Source organism: Microchirus variegatus (genome assembly GCF_963457635.1).
Source record: "Microchirus variegatus genome assembly, chromosome: 12".
Taxonomy (NCBI): Eukaryota; Metazoa; Chordata; class Actinopteri; order Pleuronectiformes; family Soleidae; genus Microchirus; species Microchirus variegatus.
The window spans coordinates 3,121,697-3,137,874 of record NC_139813.1 but is presented as its reverse complement, the minus strand read 5'-3'; the positions used below and the strand labels follow the sequence as shown (position 1 = coordinate 3,137,874).

Below are 16,178 nucleotides of genomic sequence, written 5' to 3'. Positions count from 1 at the left end.
CTTTGCCAGGTTTAGTGTTGCTGCTGATGCTGCTGCTGCAGATGCTACTGTTGGAGATGAACTGCTTGTCTATCTGTTGGAGACCCTTCCTTTATATACCTGACCAGCAGAGAGAGCCCCTTTGTGAAAACAGCCTGAGCCAGCAACAAACCATAGAAGCCCATCCAGCACTAAAGGGATGTCCACTTTTAGAACAATTCCCCCAAAAGACCTTAGACAGTCGGTTTCACTTCATATACTATCAATACCTTTTTGAAATGGTTAACAGATAACAATAGCACCTTTTGTAACATCATATAAGCAAAGGCTTACATGACTGTACAACACAAAACAAAAACAGTTTTCGAATGTTGTTGTTTTTTTTTGTCCCACTCTTGACACTTTGCCAGATCCTCCATTACTTTTGTTAGTATACTTTTATTGTGCCAAAAGATTTGCATAGTCTTACAAACTTATTTTATTCATAACAGTTTGTTGGACATGTTCTCACTATCTCAGTTTGCTCTCACTGACATGATAATCAGCCTCACATGTGATTCTGACTGATGTTACAAGACTGTTAGTTTGTTATGGATTTTTCTTCATTAAGTCATAGTTTTCACATTTAATTAAATTATAAATATATGCACAATATATTTAATCATTTTGAATTAGAATAATATAAATGTGTTTGAAATGTCACAGTGGTAATGGAGGGTAAAAGTAAAATATGATGCAGCATGGATTAGAATATACAATAAATAAATTAAGTAAAGTGCACCAATGTGGTGTTTAAGGTCCAGCCCACAGGTACGCCCACAAATTGTTGGCTCGCTCTTTGTGAAAATCTTCATTTCTGGCAGGAGTTTTCCAAAATGTGCATTTTCAATCTCTGTTCACTTGAAACATCACAGTTTGATGTCAGGGTGCAACATCATCACATAAGGCAAAGGTTTTGCAGGTTGCTACTATTGTGCGATAGTGTTATATAGTATTGTGCTAATTATTTTCATGTATTGTTTTTGTTTTGTTTTGTTTTTTGTTTTTTAAAATCTCACTTTTCAAGAAAACCTTACCTACAGTATTTGTTGACTTATCTAAATCTGGTGAACACAGGTGACATGTCAGTCCATCTAATGACTTCAAGTACAATAAGTGGACTTTGAATGTGTCAGGACCCTCTGGGGGTCCCATACAGCGACCTGCAGTCAGGGTAGGCAGGGTAGGCACTGCCTAACATTGGCTGTCAGAGAAAATTTGAGGTTGAGTTCATGTAAGGTTTGATTATTTTTTTTTAATTTTGTATTTTTTAATTTTAAGATAACTTTACTACAGGTTTGAATGTCTCCGCATTTGGTGATTTTCAAAGTCTAATAAAAGCGACTCAACAGCGCTGTTTTCTGGTCAGGCAAGCCATTCATCATTGCGTTACATTACAGAGCAAAGGCACAGACCTCCTCTGCCTCTCTGTCTCATCGGCGTGAATGGGACTGTTTGCACATGCGCAGTCAGTTTCCCATATAGTTAAAATGTACGTCAAAAAGCAGATCGCTACACTGCCCATTGACTTAACTGTAGTATCTTTGTGCTGCATTTACGTTCACATTGCTTTCGTGAATTGTCAACACACCGTCACACCTTCTTGCTGTTTTGCGTCCAGCAATTTAGCGGGAGGTGTAATGATGGCTCTACAAGAGAGGCTTAAACATTTCTTAAGGCTGGCATTTGATGGAAAACGGTGTGATCATCGGTTTGTCATCGGTTTGTCAACCGATGATCCATCTGAGCAGTGCGTGCTCAGACAAAATCTACAGACATCTGTTGTAAAACTTAATTGCAGGGCATTGTAAACCCCAGTCACACAGTATGCAAACCCACAGACATAGTGGAATATTTTTGCTGTGTTAAAGTGTCTAATACACTTCACTTTATTGGAAGCAGCTCAGATCTGAGGAGAACTGAGACAATGCCAAACATAAACAAGTATGTTAAGAGTTGGGCATCCTGTCAGTCTGCCTGTGAGTCCCAGAGTTAGGACACTAAAGGTGCTTTCTCTGCTGATACCTTTAGCCATCCCAAAAAACAATCTGTTATTTTATCTGTTTTTTACCACATGTACAGAGTAATTGGGTCTTATTGTTCAGTCTAACAATGTTAGTGGATGTTACATTTGTTTATAAGTCCTGATTTATGGCCACGAACGCACACAACCTTTCAAGATTTCCTGTGTGGATGTAAGTGGGGGTTTGCATGTTTTTCTTTTAGTATGATAAGTAGTGAGCATAGGCTAAGACAATTACATTTACATTTAGGGGATTTAGCAGATGCTTTAGTCCAAAGCGACTTACAATCAGCAGACAGTATTGTCTGCCTTGAAAGCATTTCTACCCAGAGGACTTGGTCCACCACCCTATCTATTCCTTCAGATTATGTAGTACAATATAAAAAGCATATTTATACATGTTAATACATTGCTTTTTTTCCCCTGAATGCCACCAGCAAGAGCCGTGATACAGTGTGCAGGATGTGATTGATATCTGTGGAAGCAAATTTGTGCAATTATCCAAATTAAAATGCATTAAAGGTACAATATGTAGTATTTATGGGTTTATATAACCCAAAATCCACTTTTTTATACATATTATGTGCTCCTGCATTGTCTAGTCGCTGTATAATAGTTTTTGTTTCATTTTCGTAGTGTTTCAAAAAGTCATGTAAAATAACATGACCGCGGACCGCGGTTGCATAGCCACTGTTTGCAGCAAGACGCCATGTTTCTACCGGAGCCTGTAATGACAAACGCGAGAGAACAAAACAAGCGTCTCTTTACTTGTAGCGGAAGTCCCGCCTCCTCTCTCTCCGCTTCGTCTGCTACGGCCGCGGTAGCTCGCCCTCTCCCTCGCCTCACGAACCTCATCTGCTGACACGGAGAAAGACGACGAGGACGACATTTGACCGGCTGCGGATACCGTAGCGCTCAGGGAAGGGAGGGGTCGAGCAGAGCAGCAGGTCTTTGTTGTAAATTTCAGCCTCTCCTCTAGATGGCACTATAAACTACTTATTTCCCCTTTAACAGAAATGCTTTTTCATTTTCAAAATGGAGCTGCATTTTTTGACTCATAAAAAAAATTAATAATCAATATTCCAAGCTGCATTTTAATTTTCAAATTCAAGACTGCTTATTCTGCGCCTTAATTAAAAGCAAAGCAAAGAGAAATGCTTTTTCGTTTTCATGTTCGCCGCAAAAAGTATTTCATAAATCAAATGGGTTCACAATACGGAGCGGCGCAGGATAGTGACATCACTGACCACTCCCCTTGTTCTGGCTCTGCTACACACAGCCACACAAATGAGTGGAGGACCATCGCGGACCAGACTTAAACATTGAGATGTCAGACATTTCCCTGGTAATTGTCGGAGATTAACCCACGTTTTTAGGATTGTTAAAAGTAGTTTTAACCGATCTACAGTTCAGCATTAATGTTTGGCTCGATCATTGTGTCGGAGTTCTCTGGAGCGCAGACTCTGTGTGACACAAACACACACAGCTGCAGCGTCTATGCAGCCGGTCACAATCAGCGGTGCTGTCCCTAAACACACCAGACTCCTTATTGAGATTTTAGACGTTTCCCCCGGTAATTGTTGGAGATTAACCCACGTTTTTGGGATTGTTACGTTAGTTTTAACTGATCTACAGTTGTGTAAGACTTTTCTTCCAGTGATGGCACTCTGGTCAATCAGTTGTTGGCAGTCTGTCGATCACGCATAGTACCTACTCAGCACCATAGATATATAAAGGGTAGATGTGTCGTCCGTGCTGCTGGCCAATACTGTCGTTGGACACTCAGCCGTAAGACATCTATACTTTACATATCTATGCTCAGCACGATTGAAGAACAAGGGGAGTGGCCAGTGACGTCACTATCCTGCACCGCTCCGTATTTCGAACTCATTTCAATTATGAAACACTTTTTGCGGCGAACATGAAAACGAAAAAGCATTTCTCTGTTTGCTTTGTCTTTTAATTAAGGCACAGAATAAGCAGTCTTGAATTTGAAAATTAAAATGCAGTTTGGAATATTGATTATTAATTTTGTTTATGAGTCAAACAATGCAGCTACATTTTGAAAATGAAAAAGCATTTCTGTTAATGCATTTTAATTTTAAAATTTGCCATTTCAAATTGAATTTTGTTACCTTTTTGCTGGAGGATGTTTTGAAAATTGTCAAATGTCATTTTCTTTATCATTTTAATTAAGTCACAGAATGAGCAGTCCTGAATTTGAAAATGAAAATGAAATGCGCAGATGTACGCAAGGACATGAAGACAGGGAGAGGATGCTGCAATAAAGCATACACCAACACACAATGCAGCAAGTGTGAGGTATGCCTTTGCTTTTCAGAGGACAGGAACTGTTTTTAGGACTTTCACTAACAATGAAAAATTGTCATGAAAAGAACAAAGGAATGAAGAAGTTGCTAGAAAATGCTAGAGTTTTATCCTGTTTATTTATTCATTTATTTATTTACATATAATAAATGCTTTCATAAAAATATGACTATGTGTGATTATAAATGTTATATACATTTATGGGCTAAGTAAGCAACCAAACCCTGCACATTAACATTAACAAACCCTTATTTGTTCTGAATTGTTGTTCAGACAAATTGAGTACAAATACAGAAATTCTGCTACCACCAAAATTAAACTCTTTGATTTCTGCAAAGACAGATGTGTGCAGACATTTCTGCATCAAAGACAGATGTGTGCAGACAGCAAAAGTACAAAACACACTGTATGGACACTGTATACTGTGAAATATGTATAGAGATATTGCATGTTGCCAGTTAATGCATAAATTAATGAGAGGGATTGTCCATGATTGATGTCAGCTTAGCCAACATCCTTCTCTCACCCACCTCCTCAATATCCCTATGTCAACCCTCTTTGGCAAACTAAACTGATTATAACAATGTTATAACACAAATAGTTTTCCCAACTAAACTAAGCAAATCTAATCAAATTAAAGAAACTTCATTTATGTACTTGTCAACAAACGTGGTCACAGTTTAAATTCCAAAATGACAAACATTACTAAAACCTTGAATAGTTATGTTACTTTAGTTACTATTTTGGACGGATAATTTACCCATGGAACCCTGAAACCTGAATGAAGGACAATAAATCTGTTAACTCATTGCATTACACAGTAGAATTAGCAGGCCCACGACAAGTGGCCTGTATTAACAATCCCTAACAATCCTTCAGTTTACCATTGTCAGCAAAATGACTTCATCTTTCAATCATTTCAGGAACAGGGAGCCTAGATTTAGTTACTACATGTCATGTCAGGTAAGGTATGGACAAATATGACTTAGAATAGATATATAGATATATGCAAAATGGAGTAAGGACAATAGCAGATTAGGTCTGTAGTTTAAGATGAGTCAGAGTGCATTTGATAGTTCTTTTGACATATCTTTTGAAATATTTAGCAACTCCATCCCAAACAAATACTAACCAATGTATTACATTAAAAATCAGGATATTTAAATTCTTATATCTTCTAGAACACAAGCTCTTGTAAAAATAAAATAAACCTGAAATGTCCAATTATACATTATTCTTGTTACCATTAATAACGTATTTACTTATTTCTGTTCTTCTTTTCGTGGAAGGTCTAAGATTAGTTAATTTAATAGTGGTATAAGGACAGTTATGATATTAAGTGCTTTCCCCTTCTCAAAATAAAAAAAAGTATTGTGATAATTATGATAAATCATCTTTCAGCACAAATATGTGACCCGCCACGGACCAAGGGGGAACAAGTCGGCCCAGCGCAAAACGAGAAAAAATTTTTTCTAAATCACACATGTTGAAGTTTTGAAGAAGCCACTACATGCTTCAAATCACAGTATTGTGGGTCTTAAAATCATAAACTTTGTATTTGAATTAGGGTTGTTTTATCAGCGATCATGGATTCCTTGTGAGGGCGCAGTGATACCGCAGTAAATTAACATACTGAGTTTAGTTCTTTGTTCATTCAGTGTCTTTTGTTGTTTTCGGCCAATCAGCTGCATGTTACGGAGGCGGCACATGCTAGTTATGCAGCAGCCACAGAGACTCTCCTCACTGTTACTCCTGCTTCGAGAAGCTGTGTGTGTTTTTATTATTGAATCGAGATGGACCAGGAGAAACGCATTGCAGAGGAGCTCAATGGTGGCTGTTACAGTGCTGTTTGGCAGTACTTCTTCACAAAGATAGATGCTTCTGGTCACGCTGACACCGCCGATCTAACTTCTGATTCCGGATCCGAACCAGAAGATGACATTGAAGAAACCGACGGGAGTGACTGTATTACACTGGAGAACATCCCTGATCTACAGTTAACTTTAGCCGAAGATGAAGACGGCGAAGAATCAATTGGTCTTGCGGCGGAGGAGCTGGAGCTTAAGATATCTGAAGCAATATCTATGGTGACATTCAAAGATGATAAAGAAAAAGAAATTGAAAATATCAGTAATTTTGACTGCAAATGCCATGGAAGAAGAAAGGAGAATTTTCTGTGCGGGACACAGTCCTGTAGCCGCAAACTTTCTCCTGAGCTTATATACAACATTCGAATGGATTCTCTGGCAGCCAAAAGAGAGTGGCAGGACATGCAAATAAATGGACACGCTGAGACGACGACATCCACCAAGAAGCCTTTGACGAAAAGGAAGCAGCCCTGGGCACTGGAGGCACTGAAGTCTGCCGGAATACCTTTCAGTTTCTTATGGGGTGAGTTTTCATTAACGTCGTTAATCTATGTTATGTTAGTGTTCATTCAAAGTCACATACAGACACACATAGGGACGCTGTCTTTTAATAATCCACTGTGCGTTTCATAACGCCATTTGGATACATTGTTATTAGCTATGCTTGCTAGCTAGCTCGGTGCTGTCTTATTACAATGAGAATACACATGTGATTCATGCACATAAAGGTGTGGCATTCACATATAATTCAAGCAATACTACTGATCAATCTATACTGATTCAGATTCAGTTTGGATGGACACACCCAAAGTCAGATGATAAAGTGCCTGTTAGCATGAACCATGATCTGAAACAAGTATTTTTTTTTTTTCAGAATTGGCAAAGGCACTCTGACTGACATAATCAAACACTTTGATGAGAATGGGGCAACACCACGGTTGAGGAAGAAGAGCTCACAACCACGGCCTCGCAGGTTCATCAGCCGTGTTCAGATCGAAAGAGCTGTGGAATTTATAAAAAACTATGCGGAAGACAATGCCATCATGCTGCCTGGACGACATCATGGGCATAAGGATTGGCATGTGAAGTTGCTGCCAACCCATGTGTCCAAGGCCTCAGTGTTGCATCTATACACAGTGTTGGGGAGTAACGAATTACATGTAACGACGTTACGTAATTTAATTACAAAATGTACGTAATTGTAATCAGTTACATTACAGGGAGAAAATATGTAATTAAATTACAGTAGCTTTTGGAAATTTCAATGATTACAACTTAAGTTACATTTGAAAATGCCCATGGATTCATGTCTGTTTTTAGTTTTTTTCAAATCATCATGCTCCTTCCAAAGCTGACACTTGTGATTGGCTCTCTCTGGTCATGTGACATTCGACTCAACCGACAAACCGTACAGCGGCAGTCAGACTCAGCAGCGATAATGTCGACAGCGCACAAGATGTTCCTGGGCTGGAAATACAAAAAAACACTTCATACAGACAGAGCAGAACCTGGTCCCAACCAGTTTAATCATAACATCGGCTATAAAAGCGCCGCTGTTTCACTATTTAACTCATTTACAGCTGGCGTCACCAAAGTCCAGTGGAGCTGGATCAGAACGGAGCATTTGTACGGAGGGAGAGATCGCACTGATCCGCTGCAGTTTACTTTCTCTCTGAGCGTGTCCGCCTACAGATGTTCAGCTGCTCAGCGTCAGGAGGTCATTTATTAAGCTATAGCCTATTTACCTTTATATACAGTCAGTCACCACTGAAAGAAGTTGTGCACTCGCAGCAGGACAGATAATATAACTTAATGTGGCCATGAATAAATTAATTGTTTCGCCTGTTATGTGTTGCCCAAACACACATCTTGAGTAGGTCTACTCTGTTTTCTCACATTTAAAAAGGTCTGAGATTTGCTTGTAGCTACAGCACCTAAAAAACCCACCGTAACCTATTTTCATACGCACACCCAGCCTCGCTTTCAATAAAACACACACTGGCATTTTATAATTGTGATCAGTGAAATATATGAAAACAATATAAAACACATTTTAAAACAACAGTTGTTGTTGCTCTAAAGGTTCATATTTAAAAGCAGCTAAATGTAGATCTGTCAGAAATTAAAATCAGCCTCTTGTCATATTTGCAGCAACACTGTTGCTTCAGGCTGTGATCAGGCTTTTTTGTATCGCTCATACTCTCTCCATTAAAACAACCTGCTCCTCTTGGCTGAAATCAGCCCATTGTCGCTCCATTTAGTGAGGAAGTGAGCCTCCTTCACACTACAGACCTAGGGTCAGACTCATAATATATGGTTTAAAAAAAGAGTCTTTTATTATGTTGTTTTTATATAGTCTTAAGTACTGCTGAAAGGTTTATCACACTATAGGTCTTAAAATGTGACAATGGTTAACAGTTGAGAGATTTCATTCAAAATTAAGAAAAGTAATCAAAATGTAATCAAATGTAATGAGTTACATTATTTTGAGAAAGTAATTGAAATAATTACACTACTATTACATTTTCAACAGGGTAACTTGTAATTGTAACTGTTGTGATTCAACTCGGTAATTGGTGGGAAAATATTAACACAAATGATAAATTATTTTTAATAATTAATTTTGTTATTAATTTCTTAAAAACGGGGCACCACTCCTCTTAGCGTGAGGAGAATGACAGAGAAACTGTCACTTTACAACCTTCAAGTGTCTCTTGACTATCAGTTATAACTAATTAATAAAAAGTATATTAATATTAATTAATAAATAACAAAGAAGGTGTGAGATTGTACACTGGCTTCTTTCAATTACCCTTTGTTACAAACAAGCAAGCACAAAAGACAGAAACGGTACTTTTAAAGTAAAGGTTCAACATTTATTAAAGCATTAAAATTAATCAATAAACAACAAACATCAATCCCTTACTCTAAAATAACTGCTGGTAAAAACGTTTCAATATAAACAGATTGCTTCACTCCGCTCTTCCGTCTTTCACCTCGTGAGCCTGTCTTCTTACCGATCAAATTAAGCTTCTATTACGATCGCCGCTGGCGCTGCGCGCGGAGCGAAAGGCATAAAGAATAATAACAATATCAGCTGGGCGGACGGCGCCGTTTCTGCTAAACGGTCCGCTAGCTTAGTTCACAGGTATTATTCTACACAAGTTACAGCCGTGTGTGAGACACACACGGTGACGATGAGAGAAAATAAAAGGTTCATGAAACAATAAAAACACAATGAACCTCCGGGGTGCACTCCCGTGTTTATAATAAGCTCTGAATAGCTAATTTGCCCAGACACAATCACTTACTATGAGTTGCCTTACAACGAGTAAGGAAGGGGTCCTGGGATCGCGTTGCGTGATTCTGCTCAGTGCGTCGGCTGGTTCTGCCGGAATGGGAGAGATGAGAGGGCGCCTCTAGAGCTGCGTTACGCGTGGTTCAATCCGTGGTTTGGGACAGCTGGTCGACAGGGATTTGGGAGCACGGTCTCCTATTCTGCAGGAATAACGGGAATAACTCGCAGGGGTTATTCACGGGGTCCTTGGATCAAAAATAAAAATAAAAACAAAAAGGGAAAAACCAAAAATGGGGTAGGAGTGAACAAAGAAAGAACCTTCACAGCTTGGCCAGCAAGAATGGAGTTCTTTGATGTTTTCCTCTTCTTAAACACATATGTCCTCTCTCGCTGAGAGCTACGGTGAAGAGACCGAACTCTGGGGGTTCAAATAGTTTTGATAACTTTGCTTCGGGGGTGGGGCATCCTGTGGTGTCCACCAATGGGTGAACGGCTGACTGCCGTGGACGTCATCTGCCGCAGTGGGTTGTGGGAGATGAGTACCTCACAGCTGGACGCCTTGGGGGAAAAGATTCCTTTCCTTTGTTCTCCCCATGTGGCTCCTGGGGTCTTTCAGACCGCCATTTTAGGTCCAGGCTGCATTCAGGCTTTCCCAAAGAGGACAGTGAGGCCTCACAGTCATGCTGGGCCCAACAGTAACCAAATACATTTCCAAAGTAATCTTCCCAACACTGTCTATACATGAGGTCGGCTAAGGCTCTTGGTATGTGTAAAAATTGATTTCTATACGATAGCCAAATGCTTATATTGACCAGTAACACTATGAGCCATTAGAATAAACATAAACATAATATTTGTCTTTTCAGGTGAACGTGCAGTTTGTAAATCAAGCTTCAAAGCACTGTGGAACCAGCTCCTGCACATCAGGCGCTGCAGGCCGCGTACAGATCTCTGCTGACAGTGCCAACAGAATAATGAGCAGCTGATACCAAGTGCAAACCTCCCAGATGAGAGAAAGTCACAAGCCATCAATAAGCAACAGGATCATCTAGCCCTTGTACAAAAAGAGAGGGCTGTGTACAATGATATGACTGCTGCCTATAGAAAGACTTGTGTTGACTCTCAGTTGTCTTTTGGACCCTCCCCATCAGCAAGCAAGAAGATCAGGATGCACTATAGTTTTGATTTTGCACAGCAGGTACTGTTTTTATAGTGTTTCAGTTATTAGACTGACATGAACAAACAGCTTTCATTCAATCTAATCCTTTTCCCCCTGTCTTCTTCAGATGCATTTTCCCTCAAACCCTCTTCAGCCTGGGCCAATGTACTTCCTGACTCCACGGAAATGTGGCCTGTTTGGTGTCTCCTGTGAAGGGCTGCAAAAACAGGTAAATGTTCTGATTAATGAAGGCATGTCGTCAAGTAAAGGGAGCAATGAAGTCATCAGCTACATGCATAATTTCTTCAGCAACTTTGGAGTTGGAGAAACAGATGTGGATCTTCATTGTGACAACTGCAGTGGACAAAACAAAAACAACTTCATGCTCTGGTACGGTGCCTGGCAGGTTGGACACAAGCTTCATCCACGCTCAGCATCCACTTCCTGATTGTTGGCCACACCAAATTGCCTCCGACTGTGGCTTTGGACTAATCAAGCAAGCATTCATGAGGACCAGAGTCAATACTTTGGCAGACATCACTCAGGTTAGTTCATTTTATTAGACTACAAGATCCAGCCATTAGCTGTCACGTACTTATCTCTGACCATACTTACGTTCATGCTAGCTCGCTGTACTCCAGGGCTAATAAAGACCATATTTTATATACTTATCGTGTCTTGTCTGCATCTGAGTCCTCCATGCTCTCTCTCAGTAACATGTTTATGCAATCATTCTTCACTTTGCCTACTTTTCTATATTTTTGTTATTTAATTTTTCTCCTTATCTACACCAGTCAGGAAATGTTTGGATGTTAAGATGAATTGAGTTTGTTGATATTCAGTGGTGACGATCTGAGACCCCACATCAGCCCTCCCATCGCTACACAAATGGAGGGTGGAGGCTGTAGAGATTTTGTCTCCAGGTTGGCCATTCGCTGTCCATGGAGCCTCAGACCGGTGGTTCTCATGGCAAATTCTTAATAAGACCATCACGAGTGTACAGACATTAGTGAGTGGGTAGATGAGGACAAAAAAAACAGTAGCTGAGTGAATTTTAGTATCATTCTGCAAGAGGAGCAGACAGCACAGTGTATCAAGGTTGTCTGTGCAGTAGTTCTCTGGAATAGAGTCACAGTTTAGATTGCTATTTTATGATGTTATTTATTCTTCACCCTAAACTGACCAATACCCATATAGACACTTAAAAAAAACAATGTCAGCTTTTCAACAGCATCAGAGACTCCTCACTCCTTTCATTTCTTTTGTTTCTGGGACCTGTGTGGGTTATGAGTGATTATTTTAACCATGTGCACATGGAATTTTGGTGTCTGCCCTGTGTCCCCCGTTTCCCCCAGGACACAGGGCAGATTCTGGGTCTTGACACCAAACGAGGCGACTTTTTTCATCTCCCCGAAAATGAATTTCCCAATGATTTGGTTCTTCCCGAGGCCCCCTGTGCCGGACACATCCTGACGCTGAACCGGAAACAACGTTACTCATATAATGTGACAATAATCTTATACTACTGTTGTGATTCAACTTAGTAATTGGTGGGAAAATATTAACACAAATGATTAATTATTTTTAATAATTAATTTTGTTATTAATTCCTAAAAAACGGGGCACCACTCCTCTTAGCGTGAGGAGAATGACAGAGAAACTGTCACTTTACAACCTTCAAGTGTCTCTTGACTATCAGTTATAACTAATTAATAATAAGTATATTAATATTAATTAATAAATAACAAAGAAGGTGTGAGATCGTACACTGGCTTCTTTCAATTACCCTTTGTTACAAACAAGCAAGCACAAAAGACAGAAACTGTACTTTTAAAGTAAAGGTTCAACATTTATTAAAGCATTAAAATTAATCAATAACAGCAACAAACATCAATCCCTTAATCTAAAATAACTGCTGGTAAAAACGTTTCAATATAAAAGAAAGAAAGTAAAATAAAATAAAAAGGGGTATGGATCTGAGAGCAGGAATGTGTGTGTGTGTGTGTGTGTGTGTGTGTGTGTGTGTGTGTGTGTGTGTGTGTGTGTGTGTGTGTGTGTGTGTGTGTATGTGTGAAAAGGGGGCGTGTCACTTTAGCAGCAGGTAACAGGAAGTGAACAAAACAAAGCCAAAGTAAAACAGGAAGCAACAAACAAAGCCAAAAGGTAAAAGAAGGAGGGGTCTCTGACATGACGGTTGTCACGGCGACGCGCCTCCCACTTCCGGGGTTGCCAAAAGCTACGTCACGTGAAAATGGCGTCACTCGCTGTTACCGTGAGGCGACGCGAGATGGCGCTCGTGCTCTGATTTCTTCACTCCGCTCTTCCGTCTTTCATCAGCGGAAGCGCTGCGTAAAAGAGGAGAGTTGAAGGAGGAAATGAAGTCAGCAGTGACGTGGGAAATTTAAAGGGAATGGCGGCAGGAAGTGGAATAGACAAAGGAACGAGTCTGATCAGAAAACTTCTGTAATCACACAGTTTATTCGGCTTGTCCAACTTAAACTGTGGTTCTTACAGATCACGGAAGTTTCCTCTCAATGAGTGATCGCGGGCTGTGTTGAGGACACAGGATTGCGATACACGGGGACAAATCACAGTACAAAAGGGCAGACACGTGAGGAGAAATAGAAACCGAATTCGACCACACAGATTAGCGAGAGTTTATCTCGTGAGCCTGTCTTCTTACCGGTCAAATTAAGCTTCTATTATGATCGCCGCTGGCGCTGCGCGGAGCGAAAGGCATAAAGAATAATAAACAATATCAGCTGGGCGGACGGCGCCACAGTGTTTCCGCTAAACGGTCCGCTAGCTTAGTTCACAGGTATTATTCTACACAAGTTGAAAGAAAATAAAAAGTACATACACAATAAAAACACAATGAAACTACGGGGTGCACTCCCGTGTTTATAATAAGCCTTAAATAAGCTATTTTGCCCAGACACAATCGCTTACTATGAGTTGCCTTCCAACGAGTAAGGAAGGGGTCCTGGGATCGCGTTGCGCGATTCTGCTCCGTGCGTCGGCTGGTTCTGCCGGAATGGGAGAGATGAAAGAGCGCCTCTAGAGCTGTGTTACGCGTGGTCAACCGACTCACGGTAGGAAACAGCGGGTCGACGGTGGGTTAGGAGTGTGTATAGCAACCACGATCTCCTCTTCTGCAGGAATGATAAGGAATAACTCGCAGGGAGTTATTCACTTAGTCTCTGATCAAAATAAAGAAAGCAAAAAGGAAAAAAAAAAAAAATGGGGTAGGAATGGACAAAGAAGAATCTTCAAAGCTTGGCCAGCAAGGATGTAGATTTTCTTGATGTTTTCCTCTTCTTAAACACATACATCCGCTCTCGCTAGGAAAATATGGTGAAGAGACCGAACTCTGGGGTTCGTTCAGTTTTGATACCTTTGCCTCGGGGGCGGGGCATCCTGTGGTGTCTACCAATGGGTGAACGGCTAACTGCCGTGGACGTCATCTGCAGCAGTGGGTTGTGGGGGATGAGTAAATCACAGCTGGACGCCTTGGGGAGATAGATTCCTTCTCTTTGTTCTTCCCATGTGGCTCCTGGGGTCTTTCAGAACGCCATTTTAAGTCTCAGCTGCCTTCAGGCTTTCCCAAAGAGGACAGTGAGGCCTCACAGTCATGCTGTGCCCAACACTACATACCCCCACACTCCTCCCCAAAGAAACACTTTTGTTCTACTTTTGAACAAAATCACTCTATTATTATTTGAATATTTACAAGAATTGTTCACACTCATTAATTGTAAATCAGTCGATACTCAATCCCCTTAATCTACACAGTTCTTTGGATTTGGTCAAACGCAGACATGGAAAGGCAAACTAAGAATGTTGCACTTTACCAGTCTGTAGTTCTGTTGAAATCCTGTTCGTGACGCCAATTTGTTGCGGAGATTTGATCATTTAGTGAGTTGACCGAAGAGTTTCCTGGAGTCGGAGAAAAAGCTTCATTGGAAGCAACTCAGATCTGAGGAGAACTGAGACAATGCCGAACATGAGTATGTTAACAGTTGGGCATCCTCTGTCAGTCTGCCTGTTATTCCCAGAGTTAGGATACTTAATTTTCGGTCAGGCTCAGCGAAAATATGAAGAGACAAATTCTGTAGACAACAGACTGAGGCCAGTACTAAAACGAGGTCGCTGTGATTACAACAGTTGCGTCAGGCTCCGTCCTGAATTGTTTAGGCTTGCGATAAGGAATTGGAGCTGATAACTTTAGAGAAGGCCGAATAATGTTTTTCCCTTTCATGCGCGAGTGGGCTGTCATAACTTCGTCCACTTACATCGGAAGTTGGACTTCACTTACAAGTTCATTGTGTTCCATTTCAGAAGTTTCCAAACGCAAACTTTTATTTATGTTCTCGTCACAGTTTTAATAGTCAATTTGTGATGATTGTCATGATTGTTTATAATCTTGAAAAAGTGGCTGTCCACATAAAATGTTTGGGAAATCTTGTTTTACGGTGTTACGAGGACATTGCTGTGTTTCATTACCCTACATTATGTTTTTTATAAGATTGAGATTCAGTCTGACATCAGCAAGGCTTCAAAATATATGCTTTTTGTGCCTAAACTATAGCGAGGAAATGGTTGTAATCACCAAAGCTAATATAACAATGTGTGTATAATGGGGCTTTTCCATTACACAGTTCTAGCACCGCTTGGCTCGACTCGACATGTCCTTCGGGGTTTATACCCTTTTTTTAATTTGCCTTGAAGATTATTGGAAGCAAGGTAATAATGATTATACACTTGTACTAGGAATAGTAGGAGGAGTTTAATCAAAATGATAGGAGAGAAGAAAATTAAGAAAAGCAATTTCATAACATCGTGTTTTATAACAAAGTAGACTTTATCAGTATTTTCTTATGTGGCTTTTTGCCACACCATACAGCAGGCAACTTGTCATGTACGAGTTGTTTAATAGAAGGAGTCAGAGATGCGCCTCATGCTCATGAACCTCATGTTGCTGTAGCCCATGTTCATGAAGTTCCTGTACTCTCCAGGCCTCATGTACATCATTCTTCCTCTGTAGCTGGGCTGCTCGTACATCAGCCAATGGCCATCCATCACATTGCAGGACATGAAGTTGGACATGCGGTAGCGGTCCATGATGTTGTCACAGTCATCCATCAGCTCGTGCATCTGGCCCTGGAAGTTCTCCCTCTCGTACATCCTCATCCTGAAGGAGCCTCTGTGCATGGGAATCATGCGGCAGGACCTGATGCAGTCGCTCATACCCATCATGCTCATGTAGTCAGCGTACTCGCCCCTCCTCATGAAGTACTGGTTCCCCATGTAGTTGGTGCGGTCGTAGACCATGAAGCAGCCCCTCTCCACCCTGCAGGAGTGGCAGCGGCTCAGATAGGAGGACATATCAGCGCAGTCGCTCATGCACTCGTAGGAGCGGCCCTGGAAGTTCCTCTCCTCATAGAAGGTGATTCTGCCCATCATGTTCATGCTGCTGGAAGTCAT

The 16,178-nt window shown here is 40.7% G+C and overlaps 1 protein-coding gene across 1 annotated transcript; it reads right to left on the bottom strand.

The window, feature by feature from the left end:
- Positions 1-15,623: 15,623 nt before the first annotated feature.
- On the bottom strand, positions 15,624-16,178 carry LOC310935263 (gamma-crystallin M2-like; the record flags this gene model as incomplete). The annotated part of the gene is made up of 1 exon (XM_083899121.1): positions 15,624-16,178. The coding sequence occupies one exon, from the start codon at positions 16,176-16,178 to the stop codon at positions 15,624-15,626; it is 555 nt and encodes a 184-aa protein (XP_083755247.1).